This window comes from Meles meles, chromosome 18, assembly GCF_922984935.1.
Source record: "Meles meles chromosome 18, mMelMel3.1 paternal haplotype, whole genome shotgun sequence".
Taxonomy (NCBI): Eukaryota; Metazoa; Chordata; class Mammalia; order Carnivora; family Mustelidae; genus Meles; species Meles meles.
In genome coordinates, this window is record NC_060083.1 from 28884903 (window position 1) to 28912656 (window position 27754).

The window sequence follows — 27754 nt, forward strand, 5'->3', positions numbered from 1 at the left end:
CCTCATGTGTTAATTCTGTCTTTACTTTATTTTTGAGGAAATTCCATACTGTTTTCCATATGGGAATTTTTTTTTTTAAAGATTTTAATTATTTATTTGATAGAGATCACAAGTCGGCAGAGAGACAGGCAGAGAGAGACAGGGAGCAGGCTCCCCACTGAGCAGAGAGCCTGATGCGGGGCTCAATCCAAGGACTCTGAGATCATGACCTGAGCTGAAGGCAGCTTTAACCCACTGAGCCATCCAGGTGCCCCAAGGAATTGTTTTTTTTTTTTTTTTTTTTTTTTTTTAACCTGCTCACATCATATAGCTAGAGAGGACAGTGACCTGAAACTTCTAGTCATTCACTTCTTGTTACTACTTCTTTCTGAATGCTTGCTTCTCTTCTTTGACTTCTCTAATGAGGTTGGAGCCATGATTGGTTAAAGCTCCCTGATTATACCTTTATGATTATACTATATGATCAAAAAGGAAAACGTACTCATTGAGTGTCCAGAAAGATTACCTTCCAGTTACTGGAATAGTTCAGTGGCCGAGGATGTAATACTAGAATTGGCTAGCTGGTTATGTGCTTGGTTCCTGTGCTCAGTGGGGAGTAATACCAGTTACCAGAAAAGGGGGTGGCATAGAGTAAGAAGTGTGTGGGGCATACAAAGACAATAGCTGCTGCAAGCAGCTCTGAAGTGCTCCACATGTCAGCTACCCCCTAGACATTGCACTTGTATGTCTCACAAATGGTTCAGTTTCTTGCTCCTTTTCCCATCTAACTATGTTCCCTCAAAAGCTATGCTTCAGCCCTGCTTGGCTTTCAGGTTATTAATGGCACAGAACTTTTCATGCCTCAGGATCTTTGTACAGGGGGCCTTCTGGTTGAACGTTCTTTCCTGCCTTAATCCTCATTCACCTATTAGCATCTACTAAAAATGACTTCCCAGTTTTTAGACTGAGTATTGGCAGTACACTGCTGCTATTAATACACACATGGAATACAGAAGCAGCTGGTTTGGGAGAAAGATATAATTTCACTTTATACCTTGATTTTTTAGATGATCAGAACACCCAGTGGGCCTGCATTCCCCAGTTGCAAACATTTTTCTAAGGAGGGAGAGTATACTGAGTGGTCAAGGTTTTGGAGGATGGGTGAATGAAAGGAGAATGTTGTAGTTGACTAAAACCACAGAAGAATGCTACATGTCTTTATAGGAAAGACTGTACAGTCCATATTTTGGGAGCAAATAAGGATAAAGAAACCAGTAAAAAAGATAAAGAACAGTTATGATTAGAATAACCAGTGATGGTATAAAAGAGGATATAAAGAAAAGTCAAAGAATAAGGATTACTTAAAGCTGTAACAGTTTTGGAGAATAACCTCAATTTTTACAAAATTAGGAGTTCCATTACAGAGTGATAAAGTCTGCTGTACCACCATCTAGAGAATGAAAAATAGTAGAAGTTAATGGGCAGAATCTAAAATAAGGGAAAGGAGATTTTGTTCATGTAATGACCTCAGGGTTTTGTATGTGGCATTTGAGCCCTTCAAAAAGTAACAACCTGTGATCAAGATGGTAGCTGTAGTAGAAAGATGACTGGACTGAGTGTCAAGAATCCTGAGATTTCTTTTTCAGCTTTGAGTACATTATACCTAATTTGTTCTCGTCAATGATAAAATGAAATTGGCTCGTGCTCTGCACATAAAACAGGATTGTTGTCAGATTAGCTGATCTATATATCACAGCACATTGAAAACTATAAAAGACCATGTAAATGTTAGGTATAAAGAGAATTACGCCTTTGGAGAATAAGTTTATAATTCTGAATTTTCCTGGAGATAGAATCATGTGCTGTTAACTTTGTAACAGTGAATTCCTGTCAAATGAAAATCAGTATTAAAAATTACTGATTATAAGCTATGTTGAGCATTTTGATCTTTATATTTGGGTAACAGGAAGTCACTAATATAGAGGATGGAGGTGAGGAGATATGTCATTATTTATATTTTGTAAAAAAGTACTCTTTTGTATGGAGTTGGTGGGTAACAATGGATGTAGGAAGCCATTTTATACTTTTGGAGTTTACGTTTGAACGGACAGAGTAGTGGTGGTGTAAGCAGAGAGCTGTTTAGGAAGACAGAGGTGATAGATTGCTGATAGATTTATTGTTAGGGGAAAGGAAGAAGGTGATTCCTGACTTTGCCAACTGGCTGGATAGTCATGCTATTTACCAAAATAGAGAACCCCGGAGGAAGATCAGGTTTGTGGAGGAAATCATGATTTTTTTTTTTTTAAAGATTTTATTTATTTATTTGACAGAGATCACAAGTAGGCAGAGAGGCAGGCAGAGAGAGAGAGAGGAGGAAGCAGGCTCCCTGTGGAGCAGAGAGTCTGATGCGGAACTTGATTTCAGGACCCTGAGATCATGACCTGAGCTGAAGACAGAGGCCCAACCCACTGAGCCACCCAGGCGCCCTGGAAATCATGATCTTCTACTGAGACATCCAAAAACCTATGTTGAGGAAGTCACTAGCAGATACTAAGAGAAGCAGTGGATGGAATGAGACGTCTCCACTTTGGAGGTTATACTGCGTGAACAGTGTTTAGGAGTTAGTTAGCTTTGAACAACTCCAATATTTAAAGAGTAGGTGGAAAGGAATGAGTCAGGGGAAGGAGTGGTCATAGAATGATTAGAGTGACAAGGTTATACCTGGAAAACCAAAGGAAAATATTTTAAGGATAAGATGGTGAGTGTTGGTTATAGCTGCTAAATAGTCTAACAAGATGGGCTTAAGAAATGTACATTGCATTCAGCAACTTGGAGATAACTGGTGACCACAGCAGAAGTCACTTGGGAGGAGTGTTGGGGGCAGAAACCATTTTGAAATGGATTTGGGGTGAATGAGAGATGAAGTATAGATGATAATTACAACTTAATCGAGTTCATCTTCTAGAAGGAGAGGACAGTAATGAAGTCAAATAAAGGGAGAGGGTTTTATTGTTTCAATTTATGATTTAAAAAAATACTTTATTTATTTGACAGACAGAGATCCCAATAGGTAGAGAGGCAGGCAGAGAACAGAGAGCCCGATGTGGGGCTCGATCTCAGAACCCTGGGATCATGACCTGAGCCGAAGGCAGAGGCCTTAACCCACTGAGCTACCCAGGCGCCCCTCAATTTATGATTTTTTTAAAGCCTTATTTATTGTGCAAATATGTCATGGTAAGTAATACAAAAGGGTAGATCAGTGAATGAAGTTTTACAAATCCAGCACCTGTGTAACCATCACCTAGGGTAAGAGATAGAGTATTGTTACCTAATTGCTTCATGGTTTTGCATTTCATACCAATAGAATTATTTGCTATCTAGTTTTCTTGTGTCTGGCTTCTCTTGCTCATTTTGTCTGTGAGGTTCATGCCTTTTGTATGACAGTGGTTCATTCTTTTTCTGTGGTGAGTAGTGTTCCATTGTTTCAGTGTACTGCTGTGCTTGTCCACTTTCCTTTTGATGGACATTTGGATTGATTCCAACTTTTGGCTCTTATCAAGTAACGCTGCTAACTGAGCCTGGCTGGTGACTCTTTTTTTTAATTTATTTTTTATTTTTTTATTTTTTTTTAGCGTTTTTTATTTTTAAGATTTCATTTATTTATTTGACAGAGAGAGAGAGAGCACAAGCAGGCAGAGAGGCAGGCAGAGTGGGGAGGGGGGAAGCAGGCTCCCTGCTGAGCAGAGAGCCTGATGCGGGACTCGATCCCAGGACCCTGAGATCATGACCTGAGCCAAAGGCAGAGGCTTAACCCACTGCGCCACCCAAGTGCCCCTGGCTGGTGACTCTTGATCTTGGGGTTGTGAGTTTGAGCCCCATGTTGGGTATAGGGAATACTTGAGAAAATAAAATCTTAAAAAAAACCCACAAATAGTGCTGCTGTGAATATTCTTGTGCTTGTCTCTTGGCGTATATACGCTCTTTTTTCTAATGAGTAAATACCTAGATTAGAGCTACTTGGTCAAAGGGCATTGTATCTTCAATGTGGGCATATGTTGTCAAACTGTTTTCCCAACTGGTTGTACTGATTTACATTCCTTAGCAGTAAATAAGCAGTACTTTATTCCATATCCTGCCAACACTTGGTTTTGTCATTGTGGTTTTAATCAGCACTTCTTTAATTACAAATGAGATTGAGCCACTTCTCATGCTTATTGATGGTGGATTTATTTGAATGTCTCCTTTTTGAAGTGTTTTTTCATGTCTCCTGCCTGTTTTTCTAGTGACTTACCTTTTTCATACTGATTTTTAACTGTTATATGTACAAGATCAGTCCTTGTGGGGTTATACTTGTTCTAAGTTTCTTCTCCCCTGCTGTGGCTTGCCTTTTCACTTTTCTGGTAAGGGTGGCTGATGATTAGCAGGACTTCTCCGTTTTTTTTTTTAAGATTTATTTATTTATTTATTTATTTGACAGAGAGATATCACAAGTAGACAGAGAGGCAGGCAGAGAGAGAGAGAGAGGGCAGCAGGCTCTCTGCTGAGCAGAGAGCCCGATGCGGGACTCGATCCCAGGACCCTGAGATCATGACCTGAGCCGAAGGCAGCGGCTTAACCCACTGAGCCACCCAGGCGCCCAGGACTTCTCCGTTTTAATGTAAGAATAATGTAGTAGACCTTGCCAATCTTTTATGCAAAGAGTTTTTTGGTGTCCTATTAAGAAGTCTTTCCCTGTACCATGATGACGAAAGTGTCCTTCTACATTATCCACTCATGTAATTTCACCTTTGTTTTTTACATCTAAATTTCCCTGGCACTGATTTACTTGAAATTTTTTAAAAGGTAGGAGACACTTCAGCATATTCAAGTGCTCATTGAAAATATCTAGTAGCATGGAAAGTATTGAAGATACAGGACAGAAATGATTAGAAAAAGGCTCCTGAGAAGGTTGGGGAGGATGGGATCCAAAGCACAGATGCAGAAATTTACTCTAGAGAGAAGGAAAGACAACTATTTGTAATGGGATGGAATGAGAACAGAGTGGTACCAATGCACTCGGGTCTTCAGCAACAGATTTCTGGTTTCTCTGTGCCGTCTGTGACAGACTGTCTGCTCAGTAAGGAGAGACTGGGTGGAGTCAGGGCTTGGAGAAAGCTTAAGAAAGTCATTGAAGAAATTATAGGTGACGTTCCAGAAAAAAGAATAAATGTGCTGTGCTGTTTTGAGGGTCCAGTGAGGTTTGTAGAGATAAATTTATTTTAGTGGTACCAAATTCTGTCTAATTGTGTGATATTCCTGTAGCATACTTGATTGCCGTAGTGTGTACGAAGATAGCGGGTACTTGGGTTCATCTGGGATTGGTATTTTGCGAGATGGGTGTCATGCAGAGATCCCATAAAGAGAGATTAGACTGTAGATTATTGGCAGAAGTTACTGAGATGATTGATCAAAGACCATAAGATGGAAGGAGAGTCAACATAAGGTGTCCGAAAAACAGGGAGAGGGCAGGGTTGTTGGTGGACCAGAAGTTAGATCATAATGGAAGTGGTTGAGAAAACTCGCTAGAGGATAAGGTCATGATTTGAGACTAGAATGCTTGAATTCGTGTTTTGTGAGGTGCAATAATTTTGTTCAGGAAGGATATCTTTCATAATACTATATAACAGATGCTTAATATTCATTGATGTGAATTGGAAGTGATTAAAGTATAATTCTCTTGTAGTGGATCATATGCCCAATGTTCAGGTATATCAGAATTAAATTCTTAAATATGAAGGAACATAACTTGTCTTCCACTGTTAAGCATATAAATAATAGAAAGTCTAGTAGGTTCATATTTATATTTAATTAATTTTTGTAAAATTTTTTTTTCATGTATCATTTATAGATTCTGGTTTTGTTCCTGGTATTAATATTCCCAAGTTCTCTAGTGAGAATTTTTTTTTTTTAAAAGGAGTCACTTTTTTTTTTCTTTTAAAAAGATTTTATTTATTGGGGCGCCTGGGTGGCTCAGTGGGTTAAAGCCTCTCCCTTTGGCTCGGGTCATGATCTCAGGGTCCTGGGATTGAGCCCCACATGGGGCCCTCTGCTCAGCAGGGAGCCTGCTTCCTCCTGTCTCTCTCCCTACTTGTGATCTCTCTCTCTGTCAGATAAATAAATAAAATCTTAAAAAAAAATAAAAAGATTTTATTTATTCATTTGAGGGAGAGAGAGAAAGACAGAGAGAGCACAAGCGGGGAGAGGGAGAGGGAGAGAGAGAAGCAGACTCCCCCTGAGCTGGGAGCCCGACATAGGGCTGGATTCCAGGATCTAGAGATCATAACCTGAACCAAAGGCAGATGTCCAACCAACTGAGCCACCCTGGTGCCCCTCTAGTGAGAATTAAAAAAAAAAAAAATCTTACTTGTGCAGATAATTATAGGTACTGTTAAAAAAAAATAAACCCAACTACTGGTTTTATCATTTCAGCTTCCTGTTCACTTTCTTACAAATGATGTCTTCCAAACACTTAATTTTTACTGAAAAACAATATAAACAGTTGTTAGACTAATAATATTAAAGAAGTGTAGCTGTTTTCTTTTTGATTTGCTTCTTTGTGGTTTAATTCTCATGCAGATACGTCAAGAAATATGGAATTTCATGAAATACACAGCACTGGGAATGAGCCACCTCTGCTGATTATGATCGGCTACAGTGATGGAATGCAGGTCTGGAGCATTCCGGTAAGTCTGGAGAAGGTTGAATCCCTAAGATATAATACTGGGCAGCATGCTCGCTGATGTGAACCTTGGCCATACTTTCTGTAAGGTCTCATCCATTTACTTCATTAGCATTTGCTGATAGGCTGCTGTGTGTGTAATAGGCCACAAAGAACAAGGGGCAAGTGAGGGGACAGAGGGGCTGTAAATGATTTGTGACCTCAGGCCAGGAATTGTGGGAATCACCTTACATGTAAGATCTCATTTTTTCATCCTAGTAACTCTATTGAGTAGGTATTATTATTATTTCTCTCCCTTTTTCCAAAGGAGTAAACAAGCTTATAGAAGGCTTTTTCTTTTGTTTTTTTAAAATTAGCAGTCATTAAAAATCAGTGTTTTGAATCAGTTAAAACAGTCATGTGGTACAAAATTCTTGAGGTTATGAAAGGTTAAAAAACTCCCTCTTGGGCGCCTGGATGGCTCAGTGGGTTAAGCTTCTGCCTTTGGCTCAGGTCATGATCCCAGGGTCCTGGAATCAGGTCCTGCATTGGGCTCTCTGCTCAGCAGGGAGCTTGCTTCCCCCATCTCTCTGCCTGCCTCTCTGCCTACTTGTGATCTCTCTGTCAAATAAATAAATAAAATCTTAAACAAACAAACAAAAACTCCCTCTCATCCTTGTCTCCCATTTCCTTTTGAGGCACCCTGGGTTTCTTGTTTGCTATGTATCCTTATAGCTATGTTTTATGTAAATAAAAACATAAATAAGTTTGTTTCTGCCTCCCTGCCCTCCCTAACAGATGGGAGCACAACATTATACAACTTAGTCTGTACCTTGCTGTATTGTACTTATAATGTCAGTATTCAGAGAGTTTTTTTTTTAATTTTAAATTTTAAATTTTTAAAATTTAAATTTATTTTATTTTATTTAAAATTTATTTAAAATTTATTTTATTTTAAATAAATTTTAAAAAATTTTAAAAATTTTTTTAAAATTAAAAAAAATTTTTTTAAAAACATTTTATTTATTTATTTGACACAGAGAGAGAGATCACAAGTAGGCAGAGAGGCAGGCAGAGAGAGATGGGGAAGCAGGCTCCTTGCCGAGCAGAGAGCCCAATGTGGGGCTCGCTCCCAGGACCCTGAGACCATGACCTGAGCTGAAGGCAGCGGCTTAACCCACTGAGTCACCCAGGCGCCCCTTCTTCACGGAATTTTAAAAGCTGCATATAATTCCATTATTTGGATTTTCCTTGATTTATATAATTTGTTCCCTATATTGAAAAAGCTTGGGTGTCTCTCTTTTTTTTTTATCTTTTTTTTTCCATTTTATTTATTTTTTTCAGCGTAACAGTATTCATTGTTTTTGCACAACATTGGGTGTCTCTTTTTTCCTGCGATCAGACATAATGATGTAGTACAGGAATTTGAACAAAGGTTATTTTATGTCTGTGTATCTATGAAAGATAAATTTCAATTATGATAAGTGTTTAAAATAGCCTAATGTTGGTCCTAGTTTGCCTCTTAAATCCTACATGTTCCTCTTTGGGATGACCAAAAATAAAATGTCCTAAAAGAGACGGAGGCTTGGTAGGATCACAGCTGAGTGAACTGTAGTACGGATTGCATACTTTGGCTTGTACTTACATTCTGGCCTGGCCGAAATATCAAATCTCTCCAGTGGATGGGGGCGGGACGGGGGTGGTGGTGGACTTCTGTTCCGTGGTTCTTTTGCAGTTGGAGGCTCAGGGCTTTTTGTACCTTTAATAAATTCACTCACCAAATTGTTCGAACCCCTTGTGTATGTGTGTGTTTCAGCTAGGGTTCTTCCCACCTCTTCTGTTGGGTAATATCATTCTTTCTTAAAAGGTATATAGGAAAACATAGTATATTATGTTAAATTTAAAGGAATTCAGGATGTTCTTGAGTGCAGAATTTGGCCTCAGTGGCATAAAGATTATTAAGTAATGATCACATTGGACTTCATAATTCTTTAATAATTTAAGTAAAAAGTTATTTAGTCTTCGATAAGTCACTGCTGATGAACTTTGGTCTTCCATCTAATCATGTAATTATGTATGATACTATTAGTTATTTAGGATTAGGGATTTTATATTTCTTCTTTTTAAAGATTGGCTTTATTTTGCAGTGATAGTATGCTGGTGTGTTGTGAAATGAGTGTCCTCTTTCTTCTGCCTTTTGGGATGTGTAGGTTGACATTTTTCATGGCCCTGCATGCTGTTTGTAATTTAAGTATCACACTGAAGGCATAGACAGAGGACTTAAAATTAGGCAGTGTTTTTTGTATTTTTTTCTTTTTTTTCCCTACCAAGAGAAAAACAACTAGATTGTGATCAGGGGAAGAGATTTTGTAAATGTAACTTTTTCTTATTAATAGATACAATATTGTGATCCATTACACTGTTGACAGACTTGAAGGCGGAGGGGAAGCTGGAGCTTTAACAAGAAGGTTGAGCCTGTGTGATTAGGGGTGTTGACTGGACCGAGTACATTCCTTTGGTGGTACTCAGGCTACCCACTTGTTCCGGTTATAATTAGAGGTATCACTTTTAATAGTTTTAAAGTTAACTTGTGTCTATCTCTGAGTGACTTAAAGGTCTTCTGAGTAATTTAAATTACCTCCTTAACATAATTCTTATGCCCAGATTGCATTTTGAGAGACTCAAATAATCTTTTCTTCATTCAATATTCAGTAGCTGGTTGTTTATTATTGTAGTATTATAGTCCTGTGAGGACTGTTTCAAGAATTAGGAGGTTGGGAAAATGAACTCCTTCTGTTACATTGATTGTGCTCTTACTATGTTCAAAGCATTTTACAGACACATAATCTCATCTGTCATAGACTGTGAGGTAGAAGTTACCCTGTTTCACAGGTGATAACGTCATACCACTTGTAAGAGTTGAAATTGGAATTCAAACCCAGTTCTATCTGACTTCAGGTTCAGAGCCTCTGATCTTAGAGCTGTACTTCATTATTCCCCAAATGTGATACCAAAAAAATCCCTGCAAGTACTTTGGCAGTTCAGTTTTAGTTTTCATAATATAAGCTTACAATGTGCCTTCAACTCTTCATCTTTTATAGATTACTGTGACTGTAACCCATTACTAACTAAACCCTTCCAAAACTTGTTTATCACTCGTCAGTTATTCAGTAATCATTTAAGTGTTACCATGTGCTAGACAGTGGGGAGCTTATGTTGGTCAACCCAGAAATAATCCTGGCTCTTAGGGAATCTTTGCAGACCATAAATCATATTTGCTTTTGAGTATGTGTGAGTGGGCGGGAAGTCAATCCCTGTCCAAGCCATAGCTCGATTTTTTTGCTTCAAGATTGTGAAACAGGGTTCCCTCCTCTTGATTTTATATAACCTGTGAGTCTCAGATTAAGAAAGTAAACAGATCCTGGTTATACCTTTAAAAAATTGTTCGTTTATGAATTGCACAAACTTGAACAAGGCTAAATGGTGTCTCAACATATGGTTAAGCGGAGTTTGCTTAGGATCAGAACTGCCCAGAAGTAGTTGCTGTACTGCCCAATTCCTACCACTCTGTATATGGGGTGGCTGGAGGGAAACACCAGCCTTCTCCACTTTCCCAAGCTATCAGGTCCCTTCTCTCAACACATCTGATGTCACATAAGAAAGTGTGATTATTTGTTGATGTTCTGGATAAACAGGCCCTTTTCCCGCTCATGCCTAACAATCTCATTGCCTCTTTTTGGTCATATAAATATAGGTTCTCTCTCTCTTTTTTTTTTTAAAGATTTTATTTATTTATTTGACAGAGATCACAAGCTGCTATGAACATTGGGGTACATGTGGCCCTTCTTTTCACCACATCTGTATTATGTCCATTTCTTAAGCGTTGACAGGTATATACACCTAAGTAACCCAAATCTTTGTCAAGATGTAGAACGTGCTTATCACTGAAGAAATTTCCCTCATTGCCTATTCCCATTTAAATTTTTTTCTATCCGGTGCAGAGGAAACCACTTTCTCATGTCTTCCCCCCACTTTTTTTTTTTTTTTAAGATTTTATTTATTCATTTGACAGAGATCGGAGTAGGCAGAGAGGCAGGCAGAGAGAGGAGGAAGCAGGCTCCCCGCCGAGCAGAGAGCCCAATGCAGGGTTCGATCCCAGGACCCTGAGATCATGACCTGAGCCGAAGGCAGAGGCTTATTAACCCACCGAGCCACCCAGGTGCCCCTAAATATAGGTTCTCTTGCTTGAAATCCTTAACTTTAAAAAAAAAATCAAGATTGTATGTGGATTAAAAATCGAATAGTTTTGTGTGATTCATATGAAAAAATAAGCTGTTCTGTACTCTTCCTTCACAATTCCTTGAATTCTATGAGCTGTTATCTCAGTTTTTATTGTAGTCATCTTAATATGTCCTACTTACATTCTTGATTTTATTTTTATCCTCCCAGTGTTATACATAGACCAACTTGGTGCCATGAACTATGAGGACTTAAAAGGTGATCATTACTGGGGCTCTTGGGTGGCCAGTTGGTTAAGCATCAAACTCTTGATCTCAGGTCTTGATCTCAGGGTTGTGAGTTCAAGCCCTATGCTGGGCTCCACGCTGGTCATGGAGCCTGCTTAAAAAAAAAAAGGAGGGGGGCGCCTGGGTGGCTCAGTGGGTTAAAGCCTCTGCCTTCGGCTCAGGTCATGATCCCGGGGTCCTGGGATCGAGCCCCACATCGGGCTCTCTGCTCAGCGGGGAGCCTGCTTCCTCCTCTCTCTGCCTGCCTCTCTGCCTAGTTGTGATTTCTCTCTGTCAAATAAATAAAATATTAAAAAAAAAAAAAGGAGACGGTGCCTGGGTGGCTCAGTGGGTTAAGGCCACTGCCTTCAGCTCAGGTCATGATCCCAGGGTCCTGGGATCAAGCCCCGCATCGGGCTCTCTGCTCAGCGGGGAGCCTGCTTCCTCCTCTCTCTCTGCCTGCCTCTCTGCCTACTTGTGATCTCTGTCAAATAAATAAATAGTTAATTAAATAATTTAAAAAAAAGGAGAAAAAAGGGCATTCATTTATTCAGCACAGATCTGGGATAAAATATGTATTTTGAGCAAAACAGACATGGTATTTGGTCTAATGGAGCTAGTAGGAAAGATGGATTTAAATAAAAATAATATGCAATTTATGTTGTAATATGAAGAAAAGAAAAAGATCACAATAATAAGGAAGTGGCCTAGAAATTAAGATTTAGCGAGGGTAAGCTTAGAACAGCATACAGTAAAGTCAGTGGCTCTGAGGTGGAAACGTTCTTTACTCTATGGTTGGACATTGATTTAGATTTCTTAAGTTTTTTTTTCTTCTTTAAGAATATTGAGATACATATTTTTATGATCATGTCATTTGGAGAGATCGATAAAAGTAGATACACCAAGGCTCTTGATAGATTTGCCAGATTGCATTCTTGTAAAGCCACGCCACTTACATTTACCCCATTTATTTATTAATTCATTCGCTCAGTGAAGATTTATTGATTGCCTTTTACAAACCAGACCCAGTTCAAGGTGCTGGGCAAACAACAATGAGCAGAACAAAATCATTTTTCTTGCAGACTTTCCATTCTAGGTAGGTGGGGAAGATGATAATGAGCAAGCATGTAGCATGCTAGCCGGTAATGAGCGTTAGGGTGGGGTGGTGGATGTTGCGGTGGGTTGTTGTATCATACAGGGTGGTCTGGGAAGGTCTCTCTCAAAGATCTTTTGAGCAAAAGTGTGGAGGAGTGATCCTTCTGGGTATTTGATAGAGGAGCATTCAAAGTCAATACTCCATGCGAGGATTATGTTTCCTCTATATTCAAGAACAGCAAGGAGGCCATTCAGCTGGAGGTGTGCGGGCAAGGTGACGAATGCTGGGGGAGGATGTCTGAGAGGTGGTGGTGGGCTAGAGCTTGGTCAAACATGGATTTCAAAAATTGTAAATACAGAGCAAAGTTGAAACAATTTTACAGTGAAAACAAGTATATTCCCCACCTAGATCGAAGCGTTAAATTTTACGGTACTTCCTTTATTTCACATCCATCTCATTCAACACATTTTAACATTTATTTAACATGTTTTTTTTTTAAAAGGTTTCATTTATTTATTTGAGAGAGAGAGAGAGAGAGCGGGGAGTGGGTAGCGGGAGAAGCAGACTCCCCACTGAGCAGGGAGCCCGATGCAGGACTTGATCCCGGGACTCCAGGATCATGACCTGAGCTGAAGCCAGTTGCTTAACCAACTGAGCCACCCAGACGCCCCTCATTCAACACATTTTGAAGTAAATTGCAAACATCAGTAGACTTTCCCCCAGCCACTTTTGCATGCATTAACTAGAATTCAGTATTTGATTATTTTTTGTTAAAGTATATACACAGTTAGATACCGAAATCTTAATATGTCCACTTCCTTTTTAAAAAAAAATTTTTTTTATTGTGTTATGTTAGTCACCATAAAATACATCATTAGTTTTGGATGCAGTGTTCCAAGATTCACTGTTTATGTACAGGACCCAGTGCTCCATGCAATACATCCCCTCCTTAATACCCACCACCAGACTCACCAATACCCCCACCCTCTTCCCCTCTAAAACCCTCAGATTGATTCTCAGAGTCCACAGTCTCTCATGGTTCATCTCCCCCTCCGGTTTGCCCCAGTTCACTTTTTCTTTCCTCCTCCTAATGTCTGCTCTATTCCTTATGCCCACAAGTAAGTGAAACCATATGGTAATTGACTTTCTCTACTTGACTTATTTCACTCAGCATAATCTCCTCCAGTCCCATCCATGTTGATACAAAAGTTGGGTATTCATCCTTTCTGATGGCAGAGTAATATTCCATTGTATATATGTACCACATCTTCTTTATCCATTCATCTGTTGAAGGGCATCTTGGCTCCTTCCACAGTTTGGCTATTGTGGACATTGCTGGTATGAACATTGGGGTACATGTGGCCCTTCTTTTCACCACATCTGTATTATGTCCATTTCCTAAGCATTGACAAGTATATACACCTAAGTAACCCAAATCTTTGTCAAGATGTAGAATGTGCTTATCACTGAAGAAATTTCCCTCATTGCCTATTCCCAATTAAATTTTTTTCTATCCGGTGCAGAGGCAACCACTGTTCTCATGTCTTCCCCCCACTGTTTTTTTTTTTTTTTAAGATTTTATTTACTCATTTGACAGAGATTGGAGTAGGCAGAGAGGCAGGCAGAGAGAGAGAGGAAGGGAAGCAGGCTCCCTGCTGAGCAGAGAGCTGGATGCAGGGCTTGATCCCAGGACCCTGAGATCGTGACCTGAGCTGAAGGTAGAGGCTTTAACCCACTGAGCCACCCAGGTGCCCCTCTTCCCCCCCATGGTTGATTCGTGTTGCCTGTTTTAGAACTTCCTGTGCTATTACTATACTGTATGCATTTTTGTGTGTGTAAGGCTTTCTTCACTCAGTGTGTTTGTGAGATTCACCCTTATTATTCCTTTTTATTGCTGAATAATACTCTGGTGTATGAACATACCATAGTTTATCCCTTCTCTTAATGATGGATAGCTGGACTCTTTACAGCTTTTGCCTTTTCTGACTAAAGCTGCTGTGAAGATCTTCCGTAAGTATTTTTGTAAAGTGGTCTGTTCATTTTTCTTAGGTAAGGACCTACAAGTGGAATTGCAGCTTCATAGGGTAGGAATGTGGTCGGTTTTATAACAGACATCCAAACCTTTTTCCAAAGTAGTTGTACCATCTTACATTTCCCCTAGCAGTGTACACGTTGTTCCATAACCTCATAAACCTCATCAACATTCGGTGTTGTCTATCTATTTAATTTTAGCCATTCTGATGGGAGGTACCTTGTGATGGCTAATAATGTTAGAATACTTTTAATGTATTTTTGGCCATTTGAATATCTTTTAGGAATTATCTGTACACTTTTAAAATAAAGATTTTATTTATTTATTTGACAGATCACAAGTAGGCAGAGAGGCAGGCTGAGAGAGAGGGGGAGGCAGGCTCCCTGCTGAGCAGAGAGCCCGATTCGGGGCTTGATCCTAGGACCCTGAGATCATGACCTGAGCCGAAGGCAAAGGCTTAACCCACTGAGCCATCCAGGCGCTCCTATCTGTATACTTTTTCCTCACTAAAAATAGTGAGTTGGAGAAGCCGTTTGAGGACTTTCAGTGATTAGACAGTGATGTGTCTTACAAAAGTAGTGATGGTATGAAGCACAAATGGGAGTGGAAGGATAGTGAGTTTGGTTTTAAGTTTCTGGACCGTGGACTGGTGGTGCTGGTCGTAGTGAAATGTTTGTTGCTGTATGCAACAAAATAAGTACAGGAAATGAGAGCAAGCTTTTAGACATTGATAGTTATCTGCCAGCTGAACATGATCCAAATATGTGTCTGTGGCTTATGGAAGAGTCTGTGCCAGAATGGAAATGAAAAACTAAATAATCGGGCATTCATGACATGGTTAGACAAACACTGTCAACAGGGCATCCAGGTGGAGGAGGAGTTGTTTATGAGAGTGGGTATGTTTTAGATGTTGTGTAGTCATGTGTTATTTCATTTAACACAGACAATCATTTCTATGATTATTAATATTCATTTTAGTGGTTATATGCTCTCTGGACATAGAATGAGATATAGAAGTTTCACAGAAGAAATTTGAATTGCAGGATGAGGACTTGGATTTATTGATCTTTCAGCCACTATGAACTCATTAAAAATCTTGAGTAACAAGAAATACATTCCAAAGTCCATATTTAATAAAGATTTATCTTGCAGTGATGGTCGGATGGATAGAGACTAAGGAGAAAAGAAAAGGTTATCAGGCCAGTTAGGAGTCAATTTCAGCATTGTCCTAATGTGGGATGTTGTGAGCCTGAACTAAATTTGTTGTGGTGGTATCTGGTAAGTCATTAAAGAGGAGAGAAGAGTAAAGATGTTCCCAGGGTTTTGACTTGGGGCTGGTGCGACCTGGTATGTAAGATGGCATAGTTTTAGAAGAAATGTAATTTTATTATTAGACTTTGACTTGCATTATGTTAAACATTATATAAGACAAAAATTGCATTGCATAGTATAAGTAATAAAGAATTCTCATTTAAAATATCCAGCAGATAAGAAACCTAAGATACACCTTTATAAAAGTCTTGAGAATTTTCCCTACTTTTTGGCTATATGTTTAAATGGCTACTTAGTTTTTTCATCCTCTTTTGAAACTCTTAACATCTTAGAAAATCTTTAAAATGTATTCATTACAACAAATAAAAGATGACAGTTGTGTTGCATGAAGTAGTATATATATTTAGTTTCAAAGAGTTTTTTTGTTTCAAGTTTTTATTTAAATTCTAGTTAATGTACAGTGTAATAATAGTTTCAAGAGTAGAATTCAGTGATTCATCATTTACATATAGCACTCAGTGCTCGTCACAAGTGCCCTTTGGCAAACTACCTTTGGCTCAGGTGATGATCTTGGAGTCTGAGGATCGAGTCCCGCATCGGGCTCCCTGCTCTGCAGGGAGTATACTTCTTCCTCCCACCCTCCCCTTCTCTCATGCTCTCTCTCTCTCGCTCTCTCAAATAATAAGTAAGTAAAATCTTAAAAACAAAAAACAAAAACAAGTGCCTTCCTTAATCCCCATCACCCATTTGGTCTATCCCCCTTACTACTTCCCCTCCAGCACCGAAATGTTAACTCATGTATATTTTAGCTTCAGTAAGTCAGCTATTGGAGTGCTTAATCTTGGAGCTTTGACTGTACTTCAAAAGTAATGACACTAGGTGTCGCTAACACATTGGGTTAAGAAAAGTGAAAGGAAGTATTTGCCCTAAAGCTTTCAGTGTCTGTAGCTTTACACTTAAGCTTTTGGGAAACATGGCTCTAAAGCCATGTTTGAAGGCATAGTTGAGGTAAATACCAATTAGTCTATTATTTATTAGATATTGGGTGCCAATAGACCTTGCCATGTCAAGATTGCTAGCCAGGAAACAATTTTTATGAGTTTCATTTGGGAGCAATATAAAGTCCATGATTTGGGATAACTGGCAAGCAGAGAAGGTTTGAATATGGACCTGAATCAAAAAATTGTGTTCATTGAGAATGAGGCCTTATTTTGTTGGGTCCAGTCTCTTGTTACTGGGAAGAGAAATAAAGGACAGTTCTTTAGTCATCTGCAGTGGAAGACCTTTGGGAGTCATGCAGTGAATAAAAGCAAAAATGAAGAATAATGTTGAAATAACTTATAGAATCCACCTGTATTAATGGAGAAAAATGCTTTTGCTTCGAATGTGTTTCTTACCGTGTCACTTTAAAGAAATCTTGCATCTGAAGTTTAATTTTTCCTTATGTTTTAATAGTGGCTTTATGGGCTTTTGTTGATTTCATACCCACTCTGAGTTTGAAATTTATTATCATAAATTGGAATCTTTCTTGTTTGAAATATTTTTGATGTTTTTCTATGCTAAAGCAGAAGATAGTCTTCAGACACAAAGGACATAAGCAGAGTTATGAGTTTGGGAAGGCAGTGTTTTTCTCTTGTTATACATTTTATTGAATGTAGTAAATACCATAAAGTGCACAGATCTTAAGTGTACAGATTGAATTTTTATATATGTATACAACCTATACATCACTCAGAATAAGATATAGAATATTCCCAGCAACTCTGAAGAGTCCCTCTTCCGTTTTAATACTGTCCTTGTAACTCCAAGTAACCAGTATTCTGACTTCTGTGACAGAAATTAGTTTTTCTGTTCTTGAACTTCATAAAAAAAATATGGTCATAGATAATACAGTCTGCATTCTTTTATGTCTGGCTTCTTTCTATTAGCAGAATGGCTATGGGATTCTTTTTTTTTTAAATTTTATTTATTTATTTGACAGAGAGATCACAAGTAGGCAGAGAAGCAGGTGGTGGGTGGGGGTGGGGGAAGCAGGCTCCCCGCTGAGCAGTGAGCCCCATGCGGGGCTCGATCCCAGGACCCTGGGATCACAACCTGAGCTGAAGGCAGAGGCTCAACCCACTGAGCCACCCAGGCGCCCCTGGTTATGGGATTCTTTCATGTTCTTGTGTGTAGCAGTAATTTGTTATTTTTTTCTGTGTAAGTATTTTATGACGAATACAACACATTCTAAAAAGTCCCTTATATATCCAGTAGTCATTTTTGTTGTTTCTAGTTTTTGAGTATTATGAATGAAGTGGCTCTGGAAGTTGATATATATGTTTCTTGGTGGACATATACTACACCCATTTCTCTTGGATATATAGACCTAGAGTAAATTTGCTATGTCGTAGTGGCTATGACACTACGTAGTGTCGTAGTGTAGATGTATGTTTAACTTCAGTACAGAGAGCCAGTTTTCCAAAGTACTTTTACTGGGGTACCTGGATGGCTCAGTCATTAAGTTGCTGCCTTCAGCTCCATATTGGGCTCCCTGCTCGACGGGAAGCCTGTTTCTCCTTCTCCTACTCCCCCTGCTTGTGTTCCCTCTCTCACTGTCTCTCTCTGTTGAATAAATAAATAAAATCTTAAAAAAGGTACTTTTACCAATATGTATGCCCACTAGCAATGTATGAAAATTTCATCTGCTCTCTATTTCTCATTGGCCCTTGGTATTTTCAACTTTTAAAATTTTAACCATTCTGGTAGGTATGTACCAGGATCTCATTATGAAGTTTTAAAGATACTTTTCATTTTGCAGTAATTTTAAACTTCTAGGAAATTTTACAAGGGACTCCTTGATTTACCAGTTATAGACATTTTGCCCCATTTGCTGTATTATTTTCTCAGTTTTTTTATTTGTGAAGATTTTTTCTGAACCGTTTATCAGTAGGAGAAACCATGTACCCCCTTTCCATAAATAACTCATTATATATTTCCTAAGAATAAGCACATTATCTTATACAAACATAGCACTGTCAAAACCAGGACATTTATATTTGATAAAATACTGTTACGTTATGTACAATCCATCTTCAGATTTCATCATTTGTCTTAATAGTCTCCTTTATGGGTATTTTTAGATTTTCACTTTCTTAATGTTGTTCTTTTTATTGTTTTTTAAAAGATTTTATTTATTTACTTGACAGAGAGAGATCACAAGCAGGCAGAGCAGCAGGTAGAGGGAGAGGGAGAAGCAGGCTCCCGCCAAGCAGAGAGCCTGATGTGGGGCTCGATCCCAGGACCCTGAGATCATGACCTGAGCTGAAGGCAGACACTTAACCGGCTGAGCCACCCAGGCGCCCTAATGTTGTTCTTTGATAACAGAAATCTGGATCAGATTTTAAGTGGTTTACTCTGTTAATGCTTTTTGTATTCTTGTTTGTTCTAAGACCATGAAGATATTCTCCTATATTTTCTTTGTACCTTTTTAAAGATTTATTTATTTATTTGAGAGAGAGAGAGAGAGACTCTCAAGCAGACTCTGTACTGAGCACAGAGTCCTACATGGGGCTCAATCCCATGACCCTGAGATCACCACCTGAGCTGAAACCAAGAGTCCAGTGTTTAACCAACTGAGCCATCAGGCACCCCTCCTATATTTTTTGTCAGAGGTTGTTTTTATCTTTGGGTTTATGCTTCATTTGAAATTTTTTGTGTATAGTGTGAGACAGGGGTCAAGGCTCCTTTTACTTAAAAGTAAGAAAAAAAACAACAAAAAAAAAACCAACCTAATTGATTCAGCACCATTTCCTGAAAAGACCACTCTTTCCCCTCTTAAGTGCAGTAATACCATATATATGTAGGTAATTTTTGCCCTCTCGGTTGTCTATTTTTACCAATTTTTGAATTGATTTTTAAGATCCTTTTGTTTTGAAATAATTGTAGACTCGGGGCGCCTGGGTGGCTCAGTGGGTTTAGCCGCTGCCTTCGGCTCAGGTCGTGATCTCAGGGTTCTGGGATCGAGCCCCGCGTCGGGCTCTCTGCTCAGCGGGGAGCCTGCTTCCCTTCCTCTCTCTCTCTGCCTGCCTCTTTGCCTAGTTGTGATCTCTGTCTGTCAAATAAATAAATAAAATCTTTAAAAAAAATAATTATAGACTCATGCTCATGGGAAGTTTCACAATCTTATTTAGAATCCTGTGTACCCTTCACCCAGCTTCCCCCAAAGATGACATCTTTTTTTTTTTTTTTTTTTTTTTTTTAAAGATCCTATTTATTGGGCGCGTGGGTGGCTCAGTGGGTTAAGCCGCTGCCTTCGGCTCAGGTCATGATCTCAGGGTCCTGGGATCGAGTCCCGCATCGGGCTCTCTGCTCAGCAGGGAGCCTGCTTCCCCCGCCCCCCGCCTGCCTCTCTATCTACTTGTGATCTCTCTCTCTGTCAAATAAATAAATAAATAAATCTTAAAAAAAAATCCTATTTATTTATTTGACAGACAGAAATCACAAGCAGGCAGAGAGGCAGGCAGAGAGAGAGGAGGAAACAGGCTCCCTGCCAAGCAGAGAGCCTGATGCGGGGCTTGATCCCAGGATTCTGGGATCATGACCTGAGTTGAAGGCAGAGGCTTTAACCCACTGAGCCACCCAGGTGCCCCAAAGATGACATCTTATATAAACTATAGTACAGTATCAAAACCAGGAAATAGACAATTACATTGATTTTTTAAAAATTTTGTAGTTTGTTTTTTCCAATTTTTATGTAGGTATAATTGACCTACTACATAGACTTTTAACACCATAAATTATGATCATTTTGCCTGTTTTGACCTATATTTAAGTGTACTGATAGGATATGAACCCTATCAGATTTTCATCCGTAGACACGATGAGTAATCTTGAAACAGAGTCCTAATATTTTTAAGTGGCCATATGTTAGTATTCTTTAAGTCTGGTCTGGGGATTATTTACAGCTAGAGAAAGAGTGTGCATTGATCACATAGTTCTCATATTCTGTGCCTTTGCTTTCTGTTCTTTTTCTTTATGTATATTTTCCTAGTTTAAAAAGTATTGGTTAGCTTGATGGGAACTAATAAGAAGTGATAACAAAACTTAAAAAAATGATTGTTTTAGAGGGTTAACACTATTTTAAATAGGAAATTATCTAAAAATATAAGACATGAAAATATGCAAATATAAATTTTATATGTTTGTGACTCAATCTTGCCATTATTGACATTTTAGGTCAGAGGATTCTTTGTTATGGGGGGCTGGCCTTGTACATTGCAGGATATGTAGCTACATCTGTTGCTTCTGTCTGCTAGATGCCCAAGCAACTCCCTTAACTGTGACAATTAAGGATGTCCTCCCCTGGTTTAGAACCTCTTCAGGTTTGGGAACCTTCAATTGTGAACCACAACTCTAGAGAAAATTCTGGTTTAAACCACTGGCTTATATGTTTATAATTTAAGGGGGAAAGGTTGTGTGTAGTTAAGAGTATCAGGGATTTACTCTCTCTCTGTGTGTGTGTGTGTGTGTGTGTGTGTGTGTGTGTGTGTGTGTATGTGTGTGTTTAGCCTATGCATTCTAATATTTTCTGGGAGTCTTGATTTTGCATTAGCAGTTGGGAGAATTCTTTCTTCCTTTTTAATTGCTATTTTATTTAAAAAATTTTATTTATTGGGGCACCTGGGTGGCTCAGTGGGTTAAGCCTCTGCTTTCAGCTCAGGTCATGATCTCAGGTTCCTGGGATTGAGCCCCACATTGGGCTCTCTGCTCAGCGGGGAGCTTGCTTCTCCCTCTCTCTCTCTGCCTGCCTCTCTGCCTACCTGTGATCTCTGTCTGTCAAATAAATGGATAAAATCTTTTAAAAAATTTATTTATTTGTCAGAGAGAGTATGCACAAGCAGGGGGAGCATTAGGCAGAGGGAGAAGCAAGAACCCTGATGTTGGACTTGATCCCAGGACTCTGGGATCATGACCTGAGCTGAAGCAGATGCTTAATTGACTGAGCCACCAGGCATCCCACAGTTGGGAGAATTCTCTGTAAGCCTCTCTATAACTGTGGTCATATCTTTTTTTTTTTTTTTTAAGATTTATTTATTTTTAGAGAGAGAGAACACGTGTGGGCATGTGTGCATCAGAGGGGGGAGGGGAAAAGGGAGAGGGAAAGAGAGGATTTCAAGCCGATTCTGCACTGAGCACAGAACCCAATGTGGGGTTCATCTCATGACCCTGAGATCATGACCTGAGATAAAACCAAGAGTCAGTCGCTTAACTGACTGAACCGCCCAGGCTCCTGGGGCTCTGGTCATGTCTTAATGGTTTTTATATATCTGGTGCCAAGTAAATTGTCTGGCAGTTAGTTGTTATATCTGTGTGTTCATTTATATATGTATGTGTATATGTACACATATATGTATGTGTGTATATGTTTACTAGATGTGTTTCAAGATTTCAGTCTTTTGCTGAATATTTTCATCTAAGAGAGTCAATTCAGAAAGACCCAAATTAAATTTCATAATCATTTGCTGTTTGCTCATGTCCCATTCCATTCCTAATCTACCCCTTCTTCCTAAAATCTCTATTTTTATTAATTAATAGCACCATAATTTTTCTGTTCAGCCACACTGAAACTTTAGGGTCTATGCCAAATATTAGTGGATACAAATATAACTAAGTCCTAAGCCTTGAAGAGATCATATTCTACTTGTGTGAGATGTCACTACTTAATTGCAGTCTGTGTCAGTGCTTCCCAAATGGGATTGCTTTTGCCCCCAAGGAGACATTTGGCCATGTTTGTGGACATGTTTTATTGTCATGATTGGAAGTTGCTACTGGCTTCTAGTGGGTAAAAGCCAGAGATGCTGCTGAGCATTCTACAATGTCTAGGACAACTTCTACAACACAGAATTGTCCCTTCCAAAATATCAGTATGGCTGAGTTTGAGAAAACCTGGCCTATGAGATCAGTTACAATGGAGGCATTGATAAAGTGCTATAGAGCACAGAGTAGTGATGAGATGCCTGGGGGAGTTTTGACACTTGTGCTGCCTGGTGAAGTTTCATAATGTTAATATAAATACTAGCATCTATAATTAGAATGATCAGAATATACCATACACATTTTAGGCACATAGCCTATTATTCTCTATTATCTTGTCAATTTTACTATTTTTTAAAAAGATTTTCTTTTACTTTTAAGTAATCTCTACACCCATCATGGGCTTGAACTCAAAATGTTGAGATCAAGAGTTGCATGCTCCACTGACTGAGCCAGCCAGGAGCTCCTCAACTTACTATTCAGTGTTATTCTCATTTTATAGATAAAAAATTAAAGCTCACGTTTAATTCCTACAAATGCACAACCTCTCCACTATCAACATTCCACATCAGTAATCCCCTTTATCTGTGGTTTAACTTTCCTTGATTTCAGCTACCCACAGTCAGCTGTCGTCTAAAACCAGATGATCATCCTTCTGACATATTGTCAAGAAGTCAGTAGTAGGGCACCTGGGTGGCTCAGTCAGTTACGCATCTGCCTTTGGCATAGGTCATGGTCCCAGGATCCTGGGATCCAGGTCTCCACTGGACTTCCTGCTCAGTGGGGAGCCTGTTTCTCCCTCTCCCTCTGCCGCTCCCCCTGCTTGTGTTCTCTCTCTAATAAAGTAATAAAATCTTAAAAAAAAGAGTTCAGTAATCTAACACTTGAGGACAATGCCTCCATTATTCACCTTACCTCACCTCATCATGTAGGCATTTTATCATCTCATGTCATCTCAAGTAGAGTAAGTATGGTACAATGGGGTATTTTGAGAGAGAGAGATACTCCCATAACTTCTGTTACAGTATGTTGTGATAGTTGTTGTATTTTATTATTATTGTTAATCTCTTACTGTGTCTAATTTATAAATTAAACTTCATCATGGCTCATATGTATTGGAGAAAACATAGTATAGGTAGCATTTCTTACTATTCACAGTTTTAGGCATCCACTGGAGGTCTTGGAATATATTGCACATAGAAAGGGTGGAGGGCTATTGTATAGTTTCACCTTTCCAGAATGTCATATGGTTGTAATCATATAGCATGTGGCTTCCTTCACTCAGATTGGCTTCTTTCAATTAGTAATATGCATTTAAGCCCAAATCTTTTTATGGCTTGATGGCTCATTTCTTTTTAGTGCTGAATAATATTCCATTGTCTGGATGGACTATAATTTATGATGGATTCCTTTAAAAAATTAAGATATACTATAAAATGTACAGATCTCAAGTCTGTGGTTTGACGACTGTGTCGTCAAATAAATGTAATTATATATATTATGTGTACTCATACATAAATAAATGAAAGTACTATTGAGAACAAAATGTAGAACATTTTTCTTACTCAGAAAGCTCCCCAGTCAGTATTTCCCTTCCCTCCAGACAGGATAAAAAATATTTTGACCATAGGTTAGTTTTGCCTAATTTTCATAATCATTTGCTGAACTTCATATTAATAGAGTTAATTGAACTTCATATTAATAGAGGCACATGGTATGTATTCCTTTGTATCTGTCTTTTTTTACTCAGTGTATGTTTTAGATCCATCCATGTTCCTGCATGTTGCAATAGTTTGTATTTTTTAATTTATTACTGTGTTATATTCCACTGATTAACTATCCCAATTCATTTAGCTATTCCCTTTTTAAAAAAATATTTTATTTCATTTGTCAGAGAGAGAGAGGGAGGAAGCGTGCACAAGCAAAGGGAGATGCAGGCATAGGGAGAAACAGGCTCCCTACTCACATAGGGCTCCATCACAGGACCCTGGGATCATGACCTGAGCTGAAGGCAGACACTGAACTAACTGAGCCACCTCGGCACCCCATGTTTAGCTATTCTCCTTTTGGTGGGCATTTGTGTTTCTGTGATGAATACAGCTTCTTTGAACATAATTGTAAATATATGTGCTCCATTTTTCCTTTTTGGGGAGGCAAAAGGAGAGGGAGAGAGAAAGAATCTTAAGTAGGCTCCATGCCCAGTGTGGAGCCTGTCATGGGGCTCAGTCTTATTACCATGAGATTATGACCTGAGCCAAAATCAAGAGTCAGAAGCTTAACCGACTGAGCCACCCAGGCACCCCATGTGTGATCTGTTTTTGAGTATGTACCCAAGAGTATAATTGCTGGGTCACAGGTTAGGCACATATTTAACTTGATTAGAAATTGCTTACAGGGGTGGTATAATTCCAGGGTCCTGGGATCGAGCCCCACATCAGGCTCCCTACTCAGTGGGAAGTCTGCTTCTCCCTCTTCCACTCTCCTGCTTGTGTTCCCGCTCTCACTGTCTCTCTCTGTGTCTTATAAATAGATACACTCTTTTAAAAAAATTGCTTACAGTTTTTCAGAGAGGTTGTATTGTTATACGCTTCTATCTGCAATATCTGAGAGTTCTGGTTGCTCTACTTCCTGCTGCCATTGGTGTTGTCAGTCATTTTTTATCATCTTCTCAATCTTACAAGTTCGTCTGATATCTATTTTATAGAAGAAAAACCTTAGGCTTCTATTTAATATACTGTTTCTCTTTGGTTAGATATCCATTGCAAAACTATCTTCAATCAACAGATTATATCAGGATAGGTTTACAATACCAGTGAAATATGAGAAACTCAGTCTTTTAGAAGTGGAAAAAGGCGGTAAGCCAAAATTGGCTTATCTGTAGCACTGTTTTCTCTCTCTTTCCAATTGGACATGTATTCCACACAAAATAAAATAACAAGTTAAAGGGAATCCAGTTTGTGTGTGTGAGTGATGATGAAGTGTTTATGACAGCTGCTGGGCTGACACTCTGTGTAATGGTGTTACATTGACTTCTGAACACCTTCCAGTCTGCCTCCAGGCGTGTGTGTCTGTGTAGTCTGAGTGGTTTTACATTAACATCTACCCCGAGTAAGATCTTTTGACTACAGAAGTGTTACTTGCAAATGGAAGATACCATTAGGGCTGCTTCAAAGCTTGGAATGGTATTTGGACTGATGGTGCCGAAGCAGTGGCTGGGGTTTTGAAGTGTAATGTCTGAATCTGTGTTGCATAACCAAAGGAACGTGTGAGTTTAAACGGCCTTTCTTTGATCTTCCTTTCAAAAATCAGGCTGAAGGGGAAAGGTGAAAGTCGCCTTAAAATACTCCTCTGTATGTGTGAAAATTTGGAAGTATGAAAATATGATTACAAGTTCCATTTATTATTTTTGTTCTGTGGTTTTCATATTGTTCTTGAAACTCACTTCCTTCTTGCCTCCAGTTTTGTATTTTGAATTTAGTGTCAAGACCAAAATATAGACTCAGTTGCTGTCTGCTTTATGTGGTTAGCAAATATCTGCTCTATAAGTTGTTAGTCCTCAAAAATATGTGTTTTAGGTGGGTTTTGTGGTTTGCATTTTTTTTTTCTTGATGGCATACAGAGTAGGTTACAGAGATACTGACACTCTGACATTAACTGAATCAGTTGTGGTTAGTTAGGCAAAAATAAAACAAAAACGTTGTCCCTGTCTTCCTCCTAATGTTAGGAGCTTTCAAAAGAATGACTTTTTTTTTTTTTTTTTAAACTGTTAGGAGTATATTCTTCAAACTGTGCTATCTTAAGTTTTTGAAATTGCTAGAACAAGTGTGACACATAAAATAACACCCTGGCAATGACTTGTTAGTGAAAAAAAGGCCCGAGTTTAAAAAATGGTTTTGAGGGGCGCCTGGGTGACTCAGTGGGTTACAGCCTCTGCCTTCAGCTCAGGTCATGATCTTGGGGTTCTGGGATCAAGCCTGCATCGGGCTCTCTGCTCAGCAGGGAGCCAGCTTCCCTCTCCCTGTCTGCCTGCCTCTCTGCCTACTTGTGATCTCTCTCTCTGTCAAATAAATAAATAAAATCTTGAAAAAAAAAAGATTTTGAATACAGTATAGTCATAGGCGATTCTAATGCCTCTGGTCTGGTCATTTTGGGGGAATATTGTTCTTTGTATCCTCAGATCTAAAATGAAAATGTATCATCAAACTGGCTCACAGGGTGATTCTAGAGAGAGACTATCAGCTCTTTTTTTTTTTTTTTGAGACTATCAGTTCTTAATAGAAATTGCTTTGAAGTTATGATAGTCACTCATATAGCTAGTACAGTCCTTTTGTTACTTATTAGTTGAATACCTCAGTATTAGATGACGCTTCTCACTTCTTTCCATATCTCCCTTTATATTTTTTACCTTTCCTCTCTAATTAAAATGTATTGCCGTGATTTTTTAAGGTAAAAAAACAGTCATGAAGCAGCCTTCTTTTTTTTTTTTCCTAAAGATTTTATTTATTTATTTATTTGACAGACGGAGATCACAAGTAGGCAGAGAGGCAGGCAGAGAGAGAGGGGGAGGCAGGCTCCCTGCTGAGCAGAGAGCCTGATGCCAGGCTCGATTCCAGGACCCTGGGATCATGACCTGAGCTGAAGGCAGAGGCTTTAACCCACTGAGCCACCCAGGCACCCCAAGCAGCCTTCTTTTTACAGAATTTCTTCATCAGTTCAGTTGTGTGGTCTGTTTGATTAGCACATATGTAGCAATTAGCAAAGTGATAACTATACACTTGCACATTTAAATCAGCTAAGTGAGTTCCTTTTGTTGCTTTAAAAACTGAACTCCTTAGTATAAGACCTCATCACCTCTTCATTCTCACTCTGTATTTTTACCTCTTATCCTTATTTTTTGGGGGGTTATTAGGGAAGTTAATTTATTTATGGAATTTCCATATTTCCCCATATCTATATCAATATCTATATAAATAAAAATTAATAGACTTTATTTTTTATACATTTACATAAAAATTAAGTAGAAAGTACAGAGAATTCCTGTGTCCCCTCACCACTTCCATTTGCCCCTTAGTAAGGTACATTTGTTAAAATTAATGAACCAATATTGATAAATTATTAATACAGTAAGTCTATAGTTTACATTTTCTCCTTAATTAAAAATTTTTTATTTGGTGTTACCTTTTAAGTTTAAAACTAGTGAAACAATACTCTTTTTTCAGGAACTTCATTTCAGTTGTGTCTGTCTGGTTAGTGCATGTGGAACAGTTAGAAAGATTGCTAGCTCTATATTTGAATATTTAAATTATCTGTTCTTATATCACAGTTGGTTAGGAAACCTGTCACAGGTAAAAACATCATATAAACTCCTAAAGGTTGGA

General features: G+C 38.7%; 1 protein-coding gene across 7 annotated transcripts in view; it reads left to right on the top strand.

The window, feature by feature from the left end:
• BCAS3 (BCAS3 microtubule associated cell migration factor) overlaps window positions 1-27754 on the top strand; it is a 611032-nt gene that overhangs the window by 21886 nt on the left and 561392 nt on the right. For all 7 annotated transcript variants that reach the window (XM_045984131.1, XM_045984134.1, XM_045984132.1 and 4 more), the window contains one exon: window positions 6595-6701. In XM_045984131.1, coding sequence (XP_045840087.1) covers window positions 6595-6701 — 107 coding nt within the window. The remainder of the gene's footprint in view (window positions 1-6594; window positions 6702-27754) is intronic.